The sequence below is a fragment of the Pecten maximus genome, chromosome 7 (assembly GCF_902652985.1).
Source record: "Pecten maximus chromosome 7, xPecMax1.1, whole genome shotgun sequence".
NCBI classification, from domain to species: Eukaryota; Metazoa; Mollusca; class Bivalvia; order Pectinida; family Pectinidae; genus Pecten; species Pecten maximus.
The window spans coordinates 18,408,343-18,436,091 of NC_047021.1; the positions used below are offsets into that span (position 1 = coordinate 18,408,343).

Genomic DNA, 27,749 nt, shown 5'->3' on the forward strand with positions numbered 1-27,749 from the left:
GTTTAGATAAGAAAGTTTTGTCAGTAGCATAACGATGATAACTAGAAAAATGATGAATTCAAAACAAGTGCATGCAATGGGTCAAACAATGATACCATGTAGGGCATTATTATTTCAAATAAATTCCACTATCCCTAAAACATACCATATATTAAAGTAAACTTGTTAGGGTTGACATGAAGATGGAAACCCACGGAACATGTATTAACATACCATTAATACGATTACACAGGTCAAGTTCGAGTGTCCATGCTAGTTTTGTTTCAGTAAGTTATTTATATTTAATCAATCAAATCAAGATTAAATTAATATCTAAGGTCAATATTTGCTTTCGCTATTTCAAGCGGATCAGAATTCGTTCAGTGTAATACGTTGAAAACATTGAACTACGTGAACTACGCAACATAACTTGTTTTTGAAGTATGATAAATATGACTATTTATAGAAAACTTCCTGCTTGTAATCATATTGTGTTTTCGTTCTATAATTATATGACGTCATTAAACTTTTCATGAAAATCACTTCTTATTTTAAGAAATGAAATGAAAAGACCAAAACTTAAGAATCCTTTGATGAGTCTTATTGCTCAGGTTAGAAACATGTGTATGACTACCCTTGTCTTGGATGGGTATCTTTGAATCTTTATTTAAAAGAATGCTGCTTTTCTTCTTTATGTTGACATTGTTTGCTTTATTTTGCTGCAAGTCTTTTCTGTTTTTAATTATGCTAGTGGTTCAATAATGTTTGTTTCCCACAAAATGTCAGTACAAAAGGGTTGTGAAAATCCACCGTCTCCAAACTTATGTCAATATAGGAATAAATTCAAACTATATATATAACGTGTTTGCTTTCTGCTGAATGGCGCCGAAATATTTGAGGGATTCGGTGTGCAAATGAATTATTCAAATAAAAAACATTTTGTTCTGAATGTATGGCATATACACTAATTAATCTAACAGGGTGTGGTCACAATAGAATTGTTTCCCATTCCAGAAAGTGTCCGGTGAGGAGGTGGCATGCATTTGGTATGCACTGCGCCCTGTATTATTTGGCAAGACCGGTGCATATCAATATGAAAATGGGCTAGTTCACAACTCGGTACACTTTACCTGTCTTCCAAGAAGGAAGTAAGAAGTTTGAATGTTTAATAGTCCAGATAGGAAGAGGATATTTGTTTTACGATTTGTTGATTTGAAATGTTAGGTGGTGGAACTTACTGGTCTCGATATATCAAACAAGCACTCGATCATTGTTAATCACAATTTTTTTCTAATAGGGATTTCGAAATAGTGATACAGAAGATAGTTCAACTAACATGGAGACATGTTTAACGAGGATTGTACTGATATATTCTATATACAGACATTAGTTGTAGCATGGTTTACTGTCATGGAGAATTGTTAAAACATCAATAATACACGTAAAAGAGTTAAGTATTTTGAATTGTTTTATTAAAAGCTATAAAGCATTTATAGAACACACTTATTATTAATGTAAAAGGGTAATTCAACAATAAACGAGGGTTAATATAAATGTGGATGAAATTGTTGTCATCAATTTAACATATCTTGGTATCCATTTCATATGACATGCATTAGTATCTACAAATTGGTACATGTATTAATTTTGGGTAAAAACAATTCACATCCAAAAAGTTAATTCACATACGGTAAAGGTAATTTTAATCTGACAAAGTCGATTCCTATCCGGTATAGCAAATCCTGTTCGCTTAAGGCAATTCCCATTCTGTAATTCGGGAAAGTTTATTCCAATTCGGTAAAGGTTATTCCAATCCGGTAAAGGTTATTCCCATTTGGTAAAGGCAAGCCCAGCCCTAACTTAGAATTAAAGTGTGTCAGTAAAGGCTGATATGGATGGAGACAGGTTTCAATGTGCACTTGTCCTTAGCAGTATTTGACTGTCATACGTGTTACTAAATACTTGTTAAAGTTATTATAAAATCATGCACATTATATACAACGTTATACATTTTACAGACACTTATATATATGTAACCCTGGCAACTCAGCTCCATGGTTTATCCCGTAAAGCAGTAGTCTGGTTCTGAGTTCGATACTAGAAGAGGCATTTGAAACTATAATACAATCTATTATATATATAACAGTTGTTAGTGATATAGGCTAAGGTCACGTGATCAACAGCATATGCAAGTACCTGATTCAGTGCTGTTAACTCCTATCTTTGTACAACTACATATAAATATTACGTACATGTTATTGATTTTCGACATGGTATTCAGTTTTGATTTCGTTAATTTGGCAAAAGGCCAACAAATGCATTAATAAGGATATGACAAATATCAATAAAATACAAATGTATATAACTTATATAACGGCTTAAGAGAAAAAAACCTTGTAAAATTGTAAAATAAAACTTGAAAAATCATTATAGTATATTCAAACATCTTTAAAATGATGTAATCGACTTTTAAACTAGACTTAAATATCATTATTGTTTTATGAATAACACATTAGTTAATGTATAGAAAATGCAACTATATCGTCATTGCTTTCTTTGATTTAATATAACGTTAATAAATGGCTTCCGATGGGGACTAGAAACATGCTCTTAAAATATTCAATGAGACAAATTTAATTGGTTTTTAACATACATTACTGCTATTTTACTTACATTGCAATGTAACTTGATGCATTTGTGACATATAAGCTAGATAGCATAATTATGAGATATCGAAAATTTACTATGTTTGTAAAATAACATTTTGTAAATGCGGAATATGGAATGTTTTCCTGTTGAATAATATTAATACTTCACGGGTATGACAGCATATAGAAATAAATGCTTCCAAAAGAAGAGCAAAATTTCATAATGTTCTATAAGTTTAGTGAATTGTATGTTGTAACCATTTATCTAAAAAAAATCATTTATTTATTTTTTTATTATTATTATTATTCCTCTTCCGGTAATGGCTATAATCAACACATTCTCGATTGACTTAATAGTAAGTTCTTTATGCTTTCTCTTCGTTTTAAAATATCACCAGCAAACAATCAGCAAGATAGTTACTCTTATACAACAGCTGCGATTGCCTCATTAGATTGTTCACGTGGTAAAAGTGTTTCTCTGTCTTCAATATCAAAACCGTTTTCCTTTTTCTGTCTTCTGAATTTGCCGTGCAGTTTCTGAACTAGTTTCATCGGGATTTTAATCGGCTTCTTTTGTGAAACATAGAATATCTGTGTTCCTTTACTCTGAAATATACTGAACTGTGCGATTTCCTTTGCGTAATCATACCGTCCTGCTTGTTTGTCGTCAGTTAGTGATACAATGAAGTAACGACTTCGTTTAAGTCCATTAGATCGTTTGTCTCGCAGATGGTTCATGACGTAACAGAAAATTCCCTCCAACCAATCCTCAATGTGCCCCTCCGAAACTTTACCCGAATTCTCCAGAAGCGTGCACATCTCTTTAGATGCTATAAAGACAACGTTCGAGCTCCTCTTTAAGCATTTGTCAAGCCAGTCAAACTTGTTGCTAAATCTCTGTTCTTGTGACGCCACATCGTCGGCAAAATGGACAGACAGTCCTGTAGATTTCCACAGTAGATCCGCAAATGCGCTTATATTCTTCAAGTCAGAATCAGAAGTGTAAACAAGCATTATATCTTTAGGTTCTGTAATCCGTTTTCTCTCTTTTTGTTTCTTTTCAGCTACAAAAATTGAATGATGATTATTTGACTCTCGTTTACATTATTCATCAATTTTATTTTATGAACTGGAACATCAAATATCGTATGAATATCTCATGTTCATTTTGTATTTTACTATGCAAGAAAATAATGCATTTATAATCAGTATTATAAAGGGTTACATGATACACAAGTCTTATAAAGAGTTTAAAAGTTCTTTTTTGCTTTCTTCAAGATTTTGTTCACGTTTTTTCAATATATCAAAGATGAAAATAGTTTACCTTGATGATAATGTTGTATTAACTTCCCGACCGTAAAGACAAAAACAAAGGCCATCAGTCCTCCAGTAGAAAATCCAGCGATGACCAAAATCCTGTTAACATCAAGGGCACTGTAAGCTTTTTCTGCGCGTATGTCACCTGTTCAGGAAGAAGATGTACCAGTTAGCAGTAGCAACAAATTATTTTTAGTAGTAGTATTGTAGTAGTAGTAGTAGTAGTAGTAGTGGTGGTAGTGGTAGTGGTGGTGGTAGTAGTAGTAGTAGTAGTAGTAGTAGTAATATTGGTGGTGGTGGTGGTGGTAGTAGTAGTTGTAGTAGAAGTAGTAGTACCTTCTTTTCTGGTCCTTATCGTGATGACCTTTGAACATACACGACTTTCATTATTCTTGCACTCATAATAGGCCTGCAAAATTCAACATAATGAAGATAGTTACATTTAAACATAGAAAACCTAATAATATTGTTATTGAAAAATTACGCAACTGAAAAACTATAAAATGTACTGAACTATTGTCACCTGAGAATCGTTTCATTATAAATTTTACACACTTCCTCGGTACAGTGAAACCTGACATTATGGACACACTGGGACCGAGTCAATGTGTCGGATATGACAGTGATTGGGTTAAGTCAGTGTCGGCAATGACATATAGATAATGGAAATAAAGCAAATCCAAAGTATGTTCTCATAGTTGATTTTGATGAAGGATCTATTTTTACTTTATTAAAGTGCGTGTGTGTTCCATATAAGACAAAAAATATACACCTGATATATACTGAAAGGAAAAGAAACGCAAAATTTAGAAATTGGTACTAAACGTACACGTATGGAATTTTCACTGGCGAGTGGTGACCTATCTTTCAATTACACCATTATTAAATTCTTTTTACTTCCCGTAGTAAACTGGGACATTTCTAATTGCGTTTCTATTCCTTTTTGTATATAATAATCATCCTCATACAGAAATACGTTATTCTCCCTTCTGCACTAATGATGAAGAAAACGGCGACAACATAGAAGAATTAGAATTGAAAAAAGATCGAGCTATACCAATATACATATATCAGTTACTACACTCGGCTACGAGATTGTGGGAGTGAGTCTTTAAACTTAAACTAAAACTTAGGTTTACAAAGGGCAGGTTAACATCTACATGTGTTCAAATAACATACCAAAACAGTATAGTTGCCATCAACCAGATTCGGGTAGGTCTTCTCGCATGCACTCTGTAATGGCAAAAAAATGGTGTCTGATAAATCTAAACAGGTACCCTCCGCAATTACCGCCCTTCAGCAACCCTGTTTGAGAGTAGATAATTCAGGGAGGGAACCGGTCTATAAATCCTGACCACATCGAATTCAACACATTGGAACAATAGTTACTGCGATGAAGAAACAGAAGCACCTCTTAATTGATTAATTCAAAATCAATGATATGTGCCCGGTGTTTCGTAATGACAAAGCCCGTCAGATATATCTTAGTAGCCTTTGGAAAAGCTCTTAAAAGGAAACATGATATCTGAGTGAAAGATTCCAAAATGTGCACAAAAAATATGATTTAGCACCATTCATCTAGGACTCGTCAGCGACATAGACGAACGATGCAGGGGGAATCCATACGAGAAGGCCTAGAAATCATAATAAAAGTGACGGGAAGGCCTAGAAATCATAATAAAACTAACGGGAAGGCCTAGAAATCATAATAAAACTGACGGGAATGCCTAGAAATCGTAATAAAACTGACGGGAAAGGCCTAGAAATCATAATAAAAGTGACGGGAAGGCCTAGATATCATAACCAAACTGACGGGAAGGCCTAGAAATCATAATAAAACTGACGGGAATGCCTAGAAATCATAATAAAACTGACGGGAATGCCTAGAAATCATAATAAAAGTGACGGGAAGGCCTAGAAATCATAATAAAACTAACGGGAAGGCCTAGAAATCATAATAAAACTGACGGGAAGGCCTAGAAATCATAATCAAACTGACGGGAAGGCCTAGAAATCATAATCAAACTGACGGGAAGGCCTAGAAATCATAATAAACTGAAGGGAATGCCTAGAAATCATAATAAACTGACGGGAAGGCCTAGAAATCATAATAAACTGACGGGAAGGCCTAGAAATCATAATAAAACTGACGGGAAGGCCTAGAAATCATAATAAAACTAACGGGAAGGCCTAGAAATCATAATAAAACTGACGGGAAGGCCTAGAAATCACAATAACCAGACGGGGACGTTTAGAATTCATATGGAAACTGACACTGACGGAAGGCCTAGAAATCATAATAAACCTAACGACAAGGCCTAGAATTCATATGGAAACTGACACTGACGGAAGGCCTAGAAATCATAATAAACCTAACGACAAGGCCTAGAATTCATATGGAATCTGACACTGACGGAAGGCCTAGAAATCATAATGAACCTAACGACAAGGCCTAGAATTCATATGGAAACTGACACTGACGGAAGGCCTAGAAATCATAATGAACCTAACGACAAGGCTTATAATTCATATGGAAACTGACACTGACGGAAGGCCTAGAAATCATAATGCACCTAACAACAATACCTAGACATTCATAATTAGACTGGGAAGGCCTAGAAATCACAATTAGCCAGAAGGGGACACATAGAAATCAAAATTAGTCTGGAGGGGAGGTGAATCAACTGCATAATTTTGTATTTCTGGATATGGAAATTATGCATATCTTTCCTTCGTTATTAACACAAATATCATATTAAGGATTTTTAAAACTGATTGCTCTCGCAAAGTAATACCTAAATAAGTATCATAAAATCATAAATTTACCTTACAAAATTGATCTCAATAGCGATGAATAATACTGATCATTTAACTGATAAAATGTCGTTTCAACGTACCGTATTGACTGGTTTACTGATGGTGTCAGTTCCTTGTAGCGTCACAGTGGAGGAGACCAGATGTTGTGAATCACAGAGATTGAGGAATATAGTGTCGTTCGTTACAACAGTAATGTCTGTACATTGGCATACGTAATTGACTGGAAAAAATATAACAATGTTCAAATAACGCATCATCGAAAGAAATCTGTACATACCACAGAACACATTTGAGGATTACAAAAGACTGCAAGTACAAATACTGATGTATTTATTTCTTTTTTCTTTTTGCAAAAATATTTTCGTTGTTATAATCTCTCAAGAAAATATTCATCGTCCTTTAGATATTCGCGGTTTTGGTCTTTTTTCCACACCAGGTGCATTAGCGTAGTAATGGGTTTCGCAGTCACTATCCCAGTACTCCCTTTGAGGACTTGATACATACATATCTAAAATCTAAATCACTTTATAGCTAAGAGCTGACAAGCCATATTTTTAAGATGAGAACTAAGAATATTAGGCTTCTTTGACATCAGCGTTTTCCTTTGTTACGTCAGTATTACTTTTTGTGATATGTATTGATAGCTTTAAACCAAATGATAGAATATCGGGTTCATAACACGTGGGTTATGCTGGTGTGAAAAGACACCAGCAGAGCAATACCTTAAGATATGATTTGGTCATACAATTGTACACGTAAATACCATATGGTGATAGATGTCGAACCAATCTAATGGTGATAGATGTGGAACCAATCTAATGGTGATAGATGTGGAACCAATCTAATGGTGATAGATGTGGAACCAATCTAATGGTGATAGATGTGGAACCAATATAATGGTGATAGATGTCGAACCGATCTAATGGTGATAGATGTGGAACCAATATAATGGTGATATATGTGGAACCAATCTAATGGTGACAGATGTCGAACCAATATAATGGTGATAGATGTCGAACCGATCTAATGGTGATAGATGTGGAACCAATATAATGGTGATATATGTGGAACCAATCTAATGGTGATAGATGTGGAACCGATCTAATGGTGACAGATGTGGAACCGATCTAATGGTGATAGATGTGGAACCAATATAATGGTGATAGATGTGGAACCAATCTAATGGTGATAGATGTGGAACCAATATAATGGTGATAGATGTGGAACCAATCTAATGGTGATAGATGTCGAACCAATCTAATGGTGATAGATGTGGAACCAATATAATGGTGATAGATGTCGAACCAATCTAATGGTGATAGATGTGGAACCAATATAATGGTGATAGATGTCGAACCAATCTAATGGTGATAGATGTGGAACCAATCTAATGGTGATAGATGTCGAACCAATCTAATGGTGATAGATGTGGAACCAATCTAATGGTGATAGATGTCGAACCAATCTAATGGTGATAGATGTCGAACCAATCTAATGGTGATAGATGTCGAACCAATCTAATGGTGATAGATGTCGAACCGATCTAATGGTGATAGATGTCGGACCAATCTAATGGTGATATATGTGGAACCAATCTAATGGTGATAGATGTCGAACCGATCTAATGGTGATAGATGTCGAACCAATTCACAAAGTGTATTTGGCGAAATTTAGCTTACCGGGTATAGGAAAGCGATAGTAAAAAGGTATGAAATGCTGTTACTTACATACTTTTTCACGCTGAAAACATTCCGCTTGATTAGGATTGCACTGATTGTAGTTTATCTACATTGGTTTTTTTTTTTTTTTTTTTTTTTTCAATCATTGTTGGTGTTCTAATTCATCATTTCACTAATCTGTTTTAGTTTGGTCATTTGCTAAAATTGTATTAAATTCGTTAATTAAGTACATTTACAGTAAAAGCACAGCCAATAAAACACTTACTTTCTGGTGGATTGATAATTTCGTGGTAAGTATGATGTTCGTCGAAATCGCCGACTAAAATTGGAGGCATGAAAGAGTTAGCTCCCTTTTGAGTGTGTATTGCTGCCACTCGTGCAATGAATACCCCGTTTCTGTTAGGCAATGATACTGCTAAGCTGTAAGCAGTTATCTCGCTCTGAAAGAAAGAAAACAAGCAAAACAAAGTTAAGTAGAATATAGCCGTTTTGCATTGAAACATACTCCACGAAATTCAAACGATAACAGTACGATATTCTAAGGAATTCCATCAGCAAAAACTGTCTTCTGCATGTTACCAGTTACAATGCATACTGTCAGTAACACTTCATACTGTCAGTTACAATGCATACTGTCAGTTACACAGCATACTGTCAGTTACAATGCATACTGTCAGTTACACGGCGTACTGTCAGTTACACTACATACTGTCAGTTACACAGCGTACTGTCAGTTACACCGCGTACTGTCAGTTACACAGCGTACTGTCAGTTACACTACATACTGTCAGTTACACCGCGTACTGTCAGTTACACAGCGTACTGTCAGTTACACTACATACTGTCAGTTACACAGCGTACTGTCAGTTACACAGTGTACTGTCAGTTACACTACATACTGTCAGTTACACCGCGTACTGTCAGTTACACTACATACTGTCAGTTACACCGCGTACTGTCAGTTACACAGCGTACTGTCAGTTACACTACATACTGTCAGTTACACCGCGTACTGTCAGTTACACGGCGTACTGTCAGTTACACTACATACTGTCAGTTACACAGCGTACTGTCAGTTACACTACATACTGTCAGTTACACAGCGTACTGTCAGTTACACCGCGTACTGTCAGTTACACTACATACTGTCAGTTACACAGCGTACTGTCAGTTACACCGCGTACTGTCAGTTACACAGCGTACTGTCAGTTACACTACATACTGTCAGTTACACCGCGTACTGTCAGTTACACTACATACTGTCAGTTACACTACATACTGTCAGTTACACAGCGTACTGTCAGTTACACTACATACTGTCAGTTACACTACATACTGTCAGTTACACAGCGTACTGTCAGTTACACCGCGTACTGTCAGTTACACTACATACTGTCAGTTACACTACATACTGTCAGTTACACAGTGTACTGTCAGTTACACGGCGTACTGTCAGTTACACTACATACTGTAAGTTACAATGCATACTGTCAGTTACACTACATACTGTCAGTTACACTAATACTGTCAGTTACACCGCGTACTGTCAGTTACACTACATACTGTCAGTTAAACAGCATACTGTCAGTTACACTACATACTGTCAGTTACACAGCGTACTGTCAGTTACACGGCGTACTGTCAGTTACACCGCGTACTGTCAGTTACACTACATACTGTCAGTTACACAGCGTACTGTCAGTTACACTACATACTGTCAGTTACACAGCGTACTGTCAGTTACAATGCATACTGTCAGTTACACGGCGTACTGTCAGTTACAATGCATACTGTCAGTTAAACAGCATACTGTCAGTTACATAACATACTGTCAGTTACACAGCGTACTGTCAGTTACACGGCGTACTGTCAGTTACACAGCATACTATCAGGTACACAGCGTACTGTCAGTTACACTAATACTGTCAGTTACATTGTGTACTGTCAGTTACACGGCGTACTGTCAGTTACACTACATACTGTCAGTTACACTAATACTGTCAGTTACACTACATACTGTCAGTTACATTGTGTACTGTCAGTTACACAGCGTACTGTCAGTTACACTACATACTGTCAGTTACACTACATACTACTAGTTACACTACATACTGACAGTTACACTACATACTACTAGTTACACTACATACTGTCAGTTACACGGCGTACTGTCAGTTACACTACATACTGTCAGTTACACTACATACTGCCAGTTACACTACATACTGTCAGTTACACTACATATTGTCAGTTACACTACAAACTGTCAGTTACACAGCGTACTGTCAGTTACACTACATACTGTCAGGTACACAGCGTACTGTCAGTTACACTACATACTGTCAGGTACACAGCGTACTGTCAGTTACACGGCGTACTGTCAGTTACACGGCGTACTGTCAGTTACACGGCGTACTGTCAGTTACACGGTGTACTGTCAGTTACACGGCGTACTGTCAGTTACACGGCGTACTGTCAGTTACACAGCGTACTGTCAGTTACACTACATACTGTCAGTTACACAGCGTACTGTCAGTTACACTACATACTGTCAGTTACACAGTGTACTGTCAGTTACACGGCGTACTGTAAGTTACACTACATACTGTCAGTTACACTACGTACTGTCAGTTACACAGCGTACTGTCAGTTACACTACATACTGTCAGTTACACTACATACTGTCAGTTACACTACATACTGTCAGTTACACTACATACTGTCAGTTACACTACATACTGTCAGTTACACCGCGTACTGTCAGCTACACTACATACTGTCAGTTACACAGCGTACTGTCAGTTACACTACATACTGTCAGTTACACTACATACTGTCAGTTACATTGTGTACTGTCAATTACACGGCGTACTGTCAGTTACACGGCGTACTGTCAGTTACACTACATACTGTCAGTTACACCGCGTACTGTCAGTTACACTACATACTGTCAGTTACACGGCGTACTGTCAGTTACACTACATACTGTCAGTTACACCGCGTACTGTCAGTTACACTACATACTGTCAGTTACACGGCGTACTGTCAGTTACACAGTGTACTGTCAGTTACACTACATACTGTCAGTTAACCTACATACTGTCAGTTACACTACATACTACTAGTTACACTACATACTGTCAGTTACATTGTGTACATTCAGTTACAAAGCGTAATGTCAGTTACATAGCGTACTGCCAGTTACACTACATACTGTAAGTTACATTGTGTACATTCAGTTACAAAGCGTAATGTCAGTTACACTGCTTATTTCCAGTTATACTGTGTACAGCCAGTTACGTTTCCTTATACCTATTTCACTTCGTATTTCCAGTTACATTGCGTATTGCCGGTTACGCGGAGTACAGCAAGTTACACTGTGTACAGCCAGGTATACTGCGTACTACCGGTTACACTACCTACTGTCAATTACACTGAGTACTGCCAATTACACTGAGTACTGCCAATTACAATGAGTACTGTCAATAACACTGTGTACAGACAATTACGCTCTGTACAGACAATTATACTCTGTACAGCAATTTACACTTTTTACAGCCAGTTACTATGTGTACAGCCAGTTACGTTTCCTTATACCTATTTCACTTCGTATTTCCAGTTACATTGCGTATTGCCGGTTACGCGGAGTACAGCAAGTTACACTGTGTACAGCCAGGTATACTGCGTACTACCGGTTACACTACCTACTGTCAATTACACTGAGTACTGCCAATTACACTGAGTACTGCCAATTACAATGAGTACTGTCAATAACACTGTGTACAGACAATTACGCTCTGTACAGACAATTATACTCTGTACAGCAATTTACACTTTTTACAGCCAGTTACTATGTGTACAGCCAGTTACTCCGTACAGCCAATAACACTGTGTATAGCCATTTGCACTGTGTATAGCCAGTTACACTTTGTACAGACAATTACACTGTGTACATCCAGTTACACTGTGTACAGACAATTACACTGTGGTGTACAGCCAGTTACACTGTGTATAGCCAATTACATTGAATACAGCAAGTTACACTGTGTACAGCCAGTTTAACTTTGTACAGCCAATTACATTGTACACAGCCAATTGCAATTCGTACTGTCAATTATACTGTGTACAGCAAATTACACCGTGTACTGCCAGTTAACTGCACAAATCCAATGCATGTATATTGCTTCATATTCTTAATGTCACCACATCGTCAATCGGGATCGTTGTATGGGTAATTAACTTTTAGTTTCAATCTCATACTCATTCTGAGAACGTCAGCATATGTATTTCCTGGGGTACTGATTTCCAAGGACACACGATAACCAGGTTATCAATAAACGATGTTCCACTTAATTTTGCAACGCAGTATTTTATTGTGATAAATATATACCTTCGTCTGCAGTCTGTGTTTTGTTTTCATAGTGAAGAACTTGTAATTGACCTCCTCCGTTTCAGACATTTCCAGTGTAATAACCACGCCCCTGGATCTGTTGTCTGGAATAAGCAAGTATTAACTTTTAGTACACTATGTGGTGAAATATTGTTTACTTAGGTATATCCAGCTTTTAATTAATTACAGATATGAGCACACATTCTTAAACATTTTACTTTTGAACTTTTGTGATATACAGTGGTATTTAATGCTACTTCATAGCAACTTCGTATAATTCAATTATTGGTTGAATGATTTGAGGTCAACACGAAAATTGATTACGATGACTTAAATGTACCATATCATATAACGTTGTACTATTATTATAATGTATGTATCTATGAATAGAAGTGACATGAAAATATACAGCAATTAATTCACAGTAATTAGCATTGATTTATAGAGTACTTTCGAGACTTCAATGTCTTGATATCTTTGCATGATACCATAAGCTGTTGCAGCAAGAAAACACATTTTTCTATTCATATAAATTAAAACAGAAATCACAAATTATAATAAAATGTATACATATTGAGCATTTTATTTCGGGGTATCGTTGATGACCCCGAACATTACCTCATGTAGAGTAACTAAAGCAGATACGGTAATACTTTTAAAATAAATATAGGTTTAAGTTTAAACAACGAAACTGTGCAAAAACGACAAGTGGTAGGAGAGGGCATGTTGGCATCATGGGTAGAAAAATATACATTTACTTACGATTTCTCTCACAACTGGGAGTCTCAACACTGAACTCCACTGTCACCAGTCCACGCTTGTCCTGTACATACACGCCATACACCTCTGGTATACAGCTCTCCTCCATAGCTTTTTGAAAATCTGCAAAGAAGGAAACATCGAACCTCACTTTCTTGAATTATTGATAATCATTATCTCCAAAAAACATGTTCCATATCTCACCCTCTTGTTCCCGGGAAAGTTTAGATTTCCATGCTGAATAAAGGTAATAAGATCATTGAAACTACAAAAAAAATAATGTTTTTTGGCACAAATTGATTTTGGAATTATAAAGATATCATTAGAAAGAAATGACATCCAATGATAAACAAGCAAGTCTCTGTATTCCTAACATCTTTAATATTACAAAAGGAATACATGTAGTTGACTTGCACACTGACTTAAGATGAAAATTGTGAAAGTGACAAAATATCATTGGTATGTTTGCTATTATATTCTACATATTTGTCATTTTTGTCAGTGAAATCATCGTGCATTTCCTTAATTGCATAATCGATATCAGCTTTTAAGAAGCTTAAAGAAGGGCACACGAAAGAACACATCGCAATCAAAATAAGTTATTACATTCTGAGCATAGCATAGCTGGTGATCCGATTCTAGAAGAGGCATTCCACTGTTGGGTATTCGGATATAAAATCTGGACGCTCTAGGCGAGAGTTCCGATATAACACATACGAACTGAGTCAAGGCCTGACAAAATGTTTGCCCTTCAAAGGAAACCGATTGCACATGGACTTTTGGTCAATGCCTGTCAATGAATTATTCTCATAGATAAAGTTCATATTAACTATTTTATTATCAAATATTATGTATACATGTATATACAGTATAAGCAAAATGTATGAATGATGTGTGAATGTTTATGTTTGAGGTATCTCCCTTAAATGTTAGTTATACATGTAATTTTTTCATTTCATAGTAAATTTATATATTAATTTTATATTTATACAATCCAATTGCCACCATAGGAGAAAATTTATATAGGCTTGGCCTGTTATTTAATCCTTTTGACTAATACCATCAAATGTCAATAAAATTTGTTGAAATGAACCGATTGGGTATATGATAGGGGATTCTTAACATATATGTTTAGTACTTTCTGCTGATAGAGAAGCATTGTGTAACGGCAAACGACTGCTGTTGAGAGTAAAAACCACATCTGTAACTAGTATTTTATAACAGTACCATTGTTCTGGTTGTCTGTCCAAGGTCAAAAGCTACAACAGTACCATTGTTCTGGTTGTCTGTCCAAGGTCAAAAGCTACAACAGTACCATTGTTTTGACTGTCTGTCAAAGGTCAAAAGCTACAACAGTACCTTTTCTTTGAATTTCCTGAGTATCGCATCCATAGCTCTCATCTCCAATTTCATCCTAAAGAACAAAATTAACATTAAGGTCAAAAGCAGAGTAGATAAAACGATGCATTCGAGTGATCTTTGATACAATGACGTAAAAACATGAGGAACATTGGCAAAAACAGAAACATAAAAACTGAAAATATTTTAAATTGCTGTTACATAATTATTATATGATACTTAACTAAATTAGATAGAAAAAAACATTCGCGTTTCAGCGAATAAAAGCCGTAGTAAACATCAAGAGTTTTGTCTACATAATATCTATAAAGACCGATTTCCAGATGAGCAGGAAAGTAATTATTAAAAGAAATGCAGGTTGATTTCAATAATGTCAATGTGACACTTGATCCAGGTGGCTTGGACACGAAATTGCGTCTGTTTTTGTCTTATCCAAATACATTGTTGTATGTATACAAAAAGATCAATATTCCCTACTACTGTACACAAGGTAAATAACTCCCTGTAAAGTCAATGTTATTATTGTAGATTGCTAGTGACAGATTATGTTGTTGTTGTTGTTGTTTTGGGGGTTGTTTTGGGTTTTTTTTTGTAGTTTTTCGTTCCTGAACCTATTACTATACCTCCTATCTGAGAAGAGGAGGAGTCAAGTTGAAGTATACGACATACTAAATAAAATCGATTTCAATTTGTTTCTATAGTTTCTATATTACTTTTGTGCAATTTTGTAAAAGAGATACATGTACAAACATTTTCTCGAAGATCGGTATACTAGTTTTCAGTAGATCCATAAAATTCACTTATCAATATTAACAATTGGCTGAATATACTTCAACAGGTGAAATTTAAATGGTTTTGGTATGTAGTTCTTATTTCATCTTGGGGTGTATTTTATCATGTATTAAAACGATACTTGTCACACTAGAGATTACAATGTACCAGCATGTACACAAAGCCGCAACCTTAACAACACAGGCTTGATAAACCAAGGGCAAGATACGAAGAACACGGATATCGTTGAAAAAAACATAAAGCGAATGGGACTAAGTGTCACCAATCCATTCTGCAAGGGAATCAATGGTAAGTATGTTCTGTTTCAGCACCCGCTATGTCTATCAAATAAATCGTATTCTGCCTCACTCGACGACACCAACTATGTGTATCAAGGTCAAATAAATCGTGTTCCACCTCACCGGACGACACTCTCTGTGTGTATTTAGGTCAAATAAATCATATTCTACTTTACTCGACGACACCCTCTACGTGTATCAAGGTCAAATAAATCGTGTTCTACTTCGCAGGACGACACCTCCTATGTGTATTTAGGTCAAATAAGTCATATTCTTCCTCACCCGAAAATGTCCTCTATGTGTATCTAGGTCAAATAGATCATATTTTTCCTCAACCGAAGACACCCTCTATGTGTATTTAGGTCAAATAAATCATATTCTTCCTCAACCGAAGACACCAGCCAATTGTATCAAGGCAAATAAATCGCGTTCTACTTCGCTCGAAAACACCCTCTATGCGTATCTAGGTCAAATAAAGCGTCTTCTGCTTCACATAACGACGCCGGCTATGACAAATCACCAGGAAATTAGTGTGGTGACAACGGAACCGAGATATCCATTAAATAGAATATGATTATCCATCCCAGACACAATGTCCTATAACTATTCTGTTAGTCTTTTAATATTTTTACCCAACTTTCACCGATTTGAAGTTTAAATGTATAGTGTTTAGTGGCCAATTTTTGTTATTCTCTTCACGTTAGTACAACACGTTTCCTATTACGACACCTTATTTCACAGTTGTCTAACAATTTCAGGGTTGCCTTTGGCATAGTGATTTAATTTTCAAGTTTTACAAATTATAGGTTTTATCTTTTCTTTTTTTTTTATCTTTAAACGGTATAGCAATCCAATATCCCAATTTTCTATTTATTTATTCTATTTATCTATTTATTTATTTTAATTTTTATCTGTTATTTCATCATGATAGCCTGGGTTGTAATTGATTCTTTGTTAAGTGAGAGTGGCACGTATTGAATCTGAGGTTAGTAAATGTGCTTTTTAACTATACCGATATGGAGTGTGGCCTTCCTTTATCATCGTGTAGGTGTGAATTACTTCTGGTTTCACTTTTAATCACAGTCCGTCGTGTTTCTTCCTCTTTCAGATACTTCCTCGTACAGGTAATAGGTTTCGCAATATCACAGTTAAACCTGATTCAAGCTGAGTGGTCTTCAATAGACCATGTCAATCATCCATTTTTAATATTCATATGGGATTATTTAAAAGCCAATCTTAAAGAATTATGACAGGTAAAGCAGTGTGACTAGATTCTTAAACCCGGATCTATATTGTACAATTTTTCTTTGCGTGGGGACGCTATATGTTATCAGACCATCAAACATACATGTTCAATTTACAACAGCTTTATTTGTTAATGCCGACCTTATTTAGGAATAAGCTTGTGTTATGAAAATAACTTCCTTCCCCGATAATTGTATTTGTAACAACATTACCAGATGAGATAATAATGTTACATATGCTAATTGACCAATAGTCATATTTTCAAAAATCCTTTAGAAGAAGACATGAATTAAGTGATATGATTATACAATGGTCGTAGGTGTAACATTACCATCGGTTTGCTTATCTCGGTTGTAACAGTATAACTTTGACAACAATTGGTTAAAGATAGTTACCCGTGACTTTTGTTATTCAGCCTCATTACTTGATAAGCTATTTCAGTGTTGAAATGAAATACTTGGTTACAGATGGTTGTTTTGTTAAATGCACAAATGTAATGTACAGGTTTAAACATTTCTTTACCACTAGATGTCGTGATTTGTACAAACAACAGGCAAGAAACTAAATATGAAATAGGTAGCTACTAAAAGTGCATTACCTTTTGGGTAAAAGTTTCCATGAAATCGGTAGATCTACTTTACACAATGACGAGGAAACGCTTGCCTGATAACAAACATGTCTGGGTTATCTAGTTATGGTAAGCATGATCAACTTTATGACATCTTTAACGAGATTTTAATATTTAATTAATCTTATTTCATGAAATATTTGGTGGTGAATTTTAACAAGTTCATTGACAATTGAATATTTTGTATGTAATAACAAATAAATCATTTATGAATATATCTAAATACATAAACCTTGGTGACCAAAAACTAGTCTGTATTGATGAGAACATAAAACGCATGGGGCTGCTATCTTGACCTAATTTTCAATCATGCTAATTGAAAGCCGATTAAAATTTAAAAGGACTGGTTTCTATAGACATTTGGCGACCTACCTCACTCCTAGAAGGTTAAGGGAGGACAATTTCAGTTTACAAATAATCATAGACGCTATTCTTCAATAAAAAAAACTGTTCTAACGCTGTTCTAGTTATTTATAAATGTATGTCTAAATGTATTTACAACTTAAAGCGTTGCTACTTAATGACGATATTTGTGTATATTTTTAATTTTACTCTTTAAAGCAAAACATAAAACAAAACAAATATAATCAGCGAACGTACCTTCTAATATTTAGATAATTTATTTGTTAAAACACTGTATTGGCTGTGTGGCACACTACTCTGGCATGTACGAGTGTTTAGTGAGATAAACCAGAACATCTGTGATAAAGAAGTGTCACTCTATTTACCTTGTGATTTGATATGCAGAAAGTCAGGTTAAACTATCGACATGTGGACGCATAAGTGTCATGTGGCACGCGTCACATACGGTTAACGACTTAACGCCGATAAGTTGCTCAGCAGTCGCTTTCTTTTTTCTTTTCTTTTTCGTCGTGATCCAAGAGTATATTATTGATATGTTAAGCGACTATTTCTTACTGTAATAGATGCTTAATTCCACACATAATCAACTAGATAAACATGCGAAGTATCTTCAGCTACTTTGTGCGGTTTTTATTTTATTGGGAGGGGGGGGGGGGGGGGGGGGGGGGGGGGTATCACTACCATATTTGAGCTTGAACCCAAGGAAAATAATAATTGATGAAATGATTCTTCAACGAAAGACATAAAATGATGATTCATTCCGTAAAAAAGCAAAGGTTATCTAATGTAAAATACAACGTGAATATCATATGGAAATCTGACTTATGCTGCCATTTAATAGTCTATATTTCGTAAATAGATACATTAATAAAATGGGCTATATGTCCATATCAATCTGAAGCATCTTAGTTCTAAAGCATTGTGTATCTCGGTAAACATGGTGGCCAAATGCCTCTAAACTAGTTTAGAGACATTTGAAAACAAGGTTAAAATTCGGTATAGCAATATCTTTTGATATCTATTGTTGATGATTAATTCGTACATTAGTCTTATTACGGCGCAAACATTGTAGTGATAACCAACCAGCCAACCACAACCCCCACCCCTCATCCCCACCCAACCCCCAAAAAATCAACAAAATAATAACAAAAATCAACAAACAAATAACAAACAAAATAGCTGAAGATGCTTCGCGTTATTAGTCAGCTAACTAATTGATTTCTGGAAATTCCATATCTCATCTAACGGAGGTTTCTTTACTATGAATAGATACTATACAAATTATTAATTTAGTTATCATATATCTATATACTCTTTTGTGATCAATGAAATTCAAGCATTAGCAGTGGTTACGAACTAACATGAGCGTCAGTGTCCTATTCTCAGGTGTAGATAAATTACACTCAGTAGATAAATATATTTGGGTTTTTTTTCGAATTACATACACTATTAGGAGAAAAGTTCAGAATAAGTCATAATTACGTTTACTGAATTTATTTATACTTGTTAGTAGCGCATTTTTACGATTTATGTTTTTTTATTATCTATTTACTCACCGTTATGACGCACCTCTGAATGCCCCAATCACCTGCGTTATCTATTTCAGTCTGTTGTGGACGACAGCAAGCTAGTGTGATTAAAGTATAAAATACAATCACGGATCGATACGCTGACGACATGTCTTGACTTGACTAGACGAGTTAACATGTACGTGCATGCACGAGTTCTGTTCACAAAATGCAACGCGTTGGCAAATTTAATAGACAAAAACCTCATCAAAGCTTCCGCAAATCACCATGACAACAATGTGCAGTGTACATTGAGGACGCTAGTTAAAAATAGAACCGGTAAAACCTTACACGGTATTTCCCGATGTGTATATCGGCGTCCTACAATCCTGTATACCAAATCAGGACTACCTCATTTTACAAAAGGTTAACCATCGGCAGCTTTTCCCTGAATTGCTCACATATTTCAAAGCCACGCATTATGATAACGATTGTACAAAAGACACTAGGGAAATAGTACATGTAAATATAGCTATGACCCTGCATCATACAGCTGCTTCGTCCTTGTTAGACTATTGAGAGATTCTGGGGGACCAAACTGGTGTCAATCCTGAACGGTAGAATAAACAAAATGGGGTTTAAAAGGGTCTTAATGTAGTAAACGAACAAATTCATCTTTTTTGTTATACATCTATAGATATATGGTTTTGCTCTGTGTCCTATGGCAAGGAAAAACTTACTCCACTCATTATTTATATAACATATACATGCCTTAAATGCTGCGAGCTTTGCTTGTTTTACATACAGATAAAAATGACATAGAATCATGGCAAAATATTTGGGCTCACCTCTGTGGGTGGCCATCAGTATTGTTTTATTAAAATGAACATAAAACACATAAATACACATAAAAGCAAAGGTGAGCGGCAAAATTACTCTCATAAAAGCACGCAAATACACATATAAAAAGGCAAAGATGAGCAGCATACACACATACAAGTATTATATTATATTTGAAGATACAAAATGTATGTCAATTGCTCAGATGGGAGGAGGGAGGTTTTAGTTTTTAAAAACACTCACTCAAGTTAATTTTATTATTGTTTTTCATCTATGAATATATATATTTATAAGCCTGTAACATATGTATGTGTCTGAGTTACTACTATAGCATTATCTTCATTACCCTCATCTTCGGTATTCCCTGGTTATATGGCAGCCTATCAAAAAGACTGTCTGACGCAAACTTTTATCAACAATTGTGCTGACGTCTGTACAATCCTGCACTTGATCGCCATCTTTTTATTCTTCATTTGTTATGTCTGAAGTTTAGTTGAACATGCCTGTCGATTTAATTACTATGCTAAAGAACAGTGATGCATGTTTTATGACTCTCATTCATTTTAATACAAGTTTACAGTGAATGTGTAGTTATGATTCATTTTTACATATGTTAACAGTGAATGCGTGGTAATGATTCATATATGTTTACAATGAATGTGTAGTTATGATTCATTTTATATATGTTTACATTGAATGTGTGGTAATGATTCAGTTTTATATATGTTTACAGTGAATGTGCGGTAATGATTCAGTTTTATATATGTTTACAGTAAATGGGTAGTTAGGATTCATTTTATATATGTTTACAGTGAATGGGTAGTTAGGATTCATTTTATATATGTTTACAGTGAATGTGTAGTTATGATTCAACTTTTTGTATGTGATTACAGTGAATGTGCGATGACGTTTCATCTTTTAGATGTGTTTTATATATGTGTACTATAAACACATATAAGAAATTGAAACGTTACCACACATTCACTGTAATCGCATGTAAATAGTGATTAGATGTATCCGCACATTCACTGTTAACACACACAAAAAGTTGAGATATATCCGCACATTCACTGTTAACACACACAAAAAGTTGAGATATATCCACACATTCACTGTTAACACACACAAAAAGTTGAGATATATCCACACATTCACTGTTAACACACACAAACAGTTGAGATATATCCGCACATTTACTATAAGCACATTTCTAAAATGCAACATTACCGCACATTCACTATAAACAAATATAATGAAAATATATCATAACCATACATTCACTGTTAACATGTATAAAAAATTGAAACATGGCTGCTCATTCTCTGTAATGTTACCTGAGCTACAGCCTCTTTTTTACACTTTCAGGTTGATGGTATCTTCCCATTCAACATTAATGCTATGGAGAATCAAACAAAACACCACACTGTTTTGGTATTTTAATATGATTCGCCTTTTCAGCTATCGCAATATTTCAGGTTAAAATGATCCGGTAATTTACAATCAAGAAAAAGAATGTCTATATATCTTTTAACAAAGCTGAAGATAGCGTCCGTGAAACAGATATCCGTAATTAAAAGTATCATGACGGTAAAGTGATATATTAATTTTGTTAGACGATTATCATGACAAAGGAAGGTACATGTAACATAAGCCACCTGAATACATAGCGACGTTTAGCTGTAATGGATCATAGCTGTTTCAAGAGTTTGTAATCGAAATGTAACACATGAAAGCTACACGTAACCGCAGATCTATGAATATCATCGTTTGTTGGCCATTTGTTTTATTATAGTCTGTATTACTAATCTATTCTGCTGCCATGTCATTGTTTTCTTCAGCTATATAAAGTTATTATATATATATTATAATATCAGATAATCCTTAATTCCTACTGGCTAAAACATATCCACGTCAGTATTTTGAGATATTGACCTGTTGTTTCTAATTTTAGAAACATCGAGTAAATATTGCGTTTATAACCATACATTTGTACATACAAAGACAAATAGTTTGGAGAAAACGTTCACATACATAACAAATCTCAAATATTTGCATTAATAATAATGGATAATAACGAATGCAGATGTATTAATAAGATGCTTTCAGTTCAATTCATTGAGTGATCATATCAGATATAAGGTAATCCAGTTAAATGGGCTATAACGACATATCATATATAAGGTAAGTCAGTAAAACGGACTACAACGACATATCAGGTATAAAGTAAGCCATTGAAACGGGATTTGATGACATATAAGAGGGCTTGGTGATTTATTTCAAGAAGACAACATTTGTCAAATGCTAATGAGGTACCCTATTTAAACAACATAAAACTTTCCAGACTCATTTGGCATAATTTAGGTTTTCGTTACTGACATAAATTAACACATTATGTTGGATGTTCGTGACTGATCATAATGTGCAATGATATTAATGATGTTATTAGTGTAAATATCTCGATTATTCTTTATATTTACTGCTTTGCCTAAATTGTTTAATGTTTTAAGTAATATATCGGCATTACATTCTACCATGCTTACTCTACAAACGATTAAGACAATGCTAGTGTCAGTCATGATAATTTTACATCACGTGGTCAATCTGGTTCATTTACATATTCTCGTGGCCTCTGAACACGTGGGTACATATACCTGATTCAGCTCTGATTCAAAATGGTTACTAAAGTACTTGATATTGTTTATATGTTAGAGCACCTATATATAGATATACGATATCCTGTATATGTGCTATTGGTAGCCTCTGTAGTCTTACATTTACAAATAGATATGTACATATGCAAGAATAAAGCGCCCTTTCTGTGCCAAAAAAAAAGTTTTAAAAAAGTATGATTTTGAAAATGAATTTTAAGGAAAATGTTACAATATCGTTTTTTCACTTTTTTTGAGAAAACTAAATATGAACATGCTGATGATAATATGTTAGATATCATATATGCAAAGCAAAAACATACATTTTTGAATACATTAGGAACAGAAGATAAAAATGTGATGGAGTTTGAGTAATAATATGTTCTTTTTACATTAAACGAAATTTTCTGATCTAAAGGTCAAAAATACAAGAAATCTGAAAACAGCATATAATAAATTGCCATAATTATAATTATAATTCGGAGTTTTGTGTAAAGTAATGAACATTGATTGCCAATGTTACTATGTTATTTTAAAAGAAAATCTGTTTTGCATTGAAATATTGGTCTTCGGATTCCAATGAAACATACTATTATAACGAGTGATTCGGTGATATCAATGAAATAGTTGTGTTTTGAATTAGCCATTGCTTGAAGCGTCCGTGATATGACTGCACTACCCATTTGGATCTAGTTATGGATCTATCAGGTTAGCTTGTAGGTCGTCATGTTGAGTCTGCCCATGTTTTAAATAAGACTGTATCTTTGTTGTCAAACCACGTTATTCCAAATCTGGCAAAACATCCCTAAACCGTCGATCTACAACGATAGTGTCATCTTTTTCAAACCAGGAGAGACTATCTGTGATGTCTTTTGTAATCTTCGCGTCATTATCCCTTGCAGGAAAAGGTCCTAATGTGTCCAGAATGAAACCATCAGGAAGAGCTATGCTCATGAACTTCAAATAGTTCCGCTTCTTCTGGCCACAGTAGGAGATTCTCTTGGGCTTGTTATCAGAACTCTTAGGAAGAAAGCTATATGTAACGTCAAGATTGAGAGTCGCCCGTTTGTCAAAAAACATGCTTCGTAGAACATCCTCGTGGTTTGGAGTGTAAATAGCAGTATCAACAGAGGACGAACAATGTGAAAGAATTCTAAAATAAACCCACAGTAATCTTGTCCAGTCTATATCTTCATATGATCATTGATGATTTCCTTTGATCTGAAAGGTAGCTAAAAAGTCAACATTTCTCTATCAGTTCGAATTTAAACGATAGGGTTAAGATGAGATGAAGTGAACAATTACGTGAAGACCAAGGACACCGCAGCTTGTGATAAAAGATGAGCTGGTGTTCTGATCGCTTGAGCTTATTCATACATAGTGTGTATCTGGCGTGAGAACACTGGCCATAACATAGATCTTGAAACACTTCGCAAACACACCAACCTCTTGATATTTCCATCAGCTTTTAAAATATCAACGATTATGCTGGGAAGTATTTTGTTTCTACCAGATCCTAAAGAAAGCTTTACAACCCGCACTTACGCACCTATTTCTCATTGTGAGAAAGGTAATGTATTACGTGTTTGAAGTGTCCGTATTCATCTGAAAAAAAAATGTAAAGAGTCTTGATATAATACATTATGTTTAACGTTCATAATTAAAAGTGATCGTCATTTAAGGACGTAGCCTATAGGCTTGCGTGTCTGCATTACGTGTATGCGTACTACGGGTTATGTAATAGGAAAGGCATAAGAGTACATTAAGGTTTAGAGTGTAACAGGATGGTCTGTTATGTCCACGATCATTCAACTAGTTATTTGAGTGACACATATCAAAACCAAAAATCAACACTTTACACAAATGGTAAAGTTTATATTCGTTTATAAAATAAAATCACAAAATACTAAAAAACTAAATTTAATCGGCGATATACTTACTGTTTTTGGTATCTATTTTATGATTCAAACTTTCTTATTTCGTTAAAATAGTTTTTTTCTATTATGTTTTGTGACTTTCTGTGAAGTAATTTGTTAATTATGTAAGTGAATCATCGATCAATTTAGGTTAAAATATAGCCAAGGGAACCAGCTTTGATATTATAAGGCAATGCATCGGTAAGTGGTGTCAAAGGTAAAAAAATCTTTAGGCCGACCCCTATGGTAAACATTCAACACGCATCTTAATATGTCACTTTATTGTCCCTATGTTAGCAAGTACATTCACACTCGAGCGTAACCGATATAACCAGGTAGCTGTCTTACCAGCATTGATTCAAAGGTGCTTAATGCTCTACTTGAACATGATCTCTATCGATAAAATCAGAACATTTAAACATTGATCAGATTACGCAATGATTAGCAAATTATATAAATATGCGTGTTTATAAACCAGTGCACGCGGGACCCATCCTCCAATAGAAATATTCAAATCACCAGGGGTACATTTGGACCTTTTCGTAAGTTTAAGCTGACGATTTACATCATTTATAAAGTGTACGACGCGTTTAAATCTCGGGTAACACGGAAGAAGGAATTGATTACAAATACACGCCATAGATACCAGAGGTTCCCAGCACTCATCCCTTCATCTAACAACATATTTCAAAATCGTAGTTTTATTAGAATGTGTAAAACAAAATCCGAATTTGCATACTTATATTTAGATTCTCTTCCTCCTGTCAGGTACGCTACGTCTGACCTTTTCGTCTGTCACGCCTGGTCACGTGATGTGTTGTATTGTCTATTATATATTGTCATGGCTTTTGGAGTCCACATTATGATGACAGCTGCCATTTCTGTGTACATAATAAATGTGTTGTGAGTAGTGTGAAAAGGCATTGCAGTTTTTATTTGATTTTCTTAATACTGACATCGCGTATAAAATGGAAGCTAAGGAAATTTATCCTAGACTATCCAATGAAAAATGAATCACCTTAAGCAAGCCCCTCTCCAGGTTAATTGTTTCAAGTCAATGAAAGAAATATATCATCACAAGCCAACACTTAAACACTGATGTCAGGAAAAGTCATCATATGTTTAAATTGTTTAGAGATAAAAAAAAAATCAATACGCTCTCAGTGTCACTACTGAATAAAGAGAGGCAGGGTCACACACCCCATTACTATGAAACGTTAAACTACATACAACTGTACTACATATCCACATACAACCTATCAACACATCCACATACAACATATCTACTAACAACCTACTACAAACAACATATCCACATACAACCTATCCACTTACAGTATATCCACATAAACCTATCAACATATCCACATAAACCTATCCACTAATAACAATTCCACATACAACACATCCACTAGCAACACATCCACATAAACCTATCCACTAACAACATATCCACATATCTCCATAAACATATCCACTAACAACACATCCACATAAACCTATCCACTAACAACACATCCACATAAACCTATCAACTAATAACATATCCACATAAACCTATCCACTAACAACATATCCACATAAACCTATCCACTAACAACATATCCACATAAACCTATCCACTAACAACATATCCACATAAACCTATCCACTAACAACATATCCACATAAACCTATCCACTAACAACATGTCCACATAAACCTATCAACTAATAACATATCCACATAAACCTATCCACTAACAACATATCCACATATCTACAGAAACCTATCCACTAACAACACATCCACATACAACATATCCACTAACAACATATCCACATACAACATATCCACTAACAACACATCCACATGAACCTATCTACATATCCACATAAACCTATCAACATGTCCACATAAACATATCCACTTACAACATATCCACATAAACATATCCACTTACAACATATCCACATAAACCTATCTACTAACAACATATCTACATAAACATATCAACATATCCACATAAACCTATCAACATACAACATATCCACTAACAACATATCCACATAAACATATCTACTAACAACATGTCCACATAAACATAACAACATATCCACATAAACCTATCCACTAACAACATATCCACATATCTGCATAATATATCCACTAACAACACATCCACATAAACATATCCACGTACAACACATCCACATACAACATATCCACTAACAACATGTCCACATAAACCTATCAATATGTCCACATAAACATATCCACTTACAACATATCCACATAAACAGTTCAACTAACAACACATCCACATAAACCTATCAACTAACAACATATTCACATAAACCTAACAACATATCCACATAAACATATCTACTAACAACATATCCACAAAAACCTATCAACATATCCACATATTCACTAACAATATATCCACTAGCAACATATCCACATAAACCTATCCACTAACAACATATCCACATAAATATATCCACTAACAACATATCCACATAAACCTATCCACTAACAACATATCCACATAAATATATCCACTAACAACATATCCACATAAACATATCAACATACAACATA

At 34.9% G+C, this 27,749-nt stretch overlaps 1 protein-coding gene across 1 annotated transcript; it reads right to left on the reverse strand.

Annotated features, from left to right (window-relative positions):
* Positions 1-1,444: 1,444 nt before the first annotated feature.
* On the reverse strand, positions 1,445-19,977 carry LOC117331809. Its single transcript, XM_033890706.1, has 10 exons — positions 19,811-19,977; positions 14,949-15,003; positions 13,593-13,712; positions 12,831-12,934; positions 8,706-8,880; positions 6,842-6,981; positions 5,124-5,177; positions 4,281-4,353; positions 3,952-4,089; positions 1,445-3,691 (listed from the first exon to the last, which is right to left on the reverse strand). Exons 1-10 carry the CDS (start codon positions 19,931-19,933, stop codon positions 3,051-3,053), a joined length of 1,623 nt encoding a protein of 540 aa, XP_033746597.1. The 5' UTR covers positions 19,934-19,977; the 3' UTR covers positions 1,445-3,050.
* Positions 19,978-27,749: the final 7,772 nt, after the last annotated feature.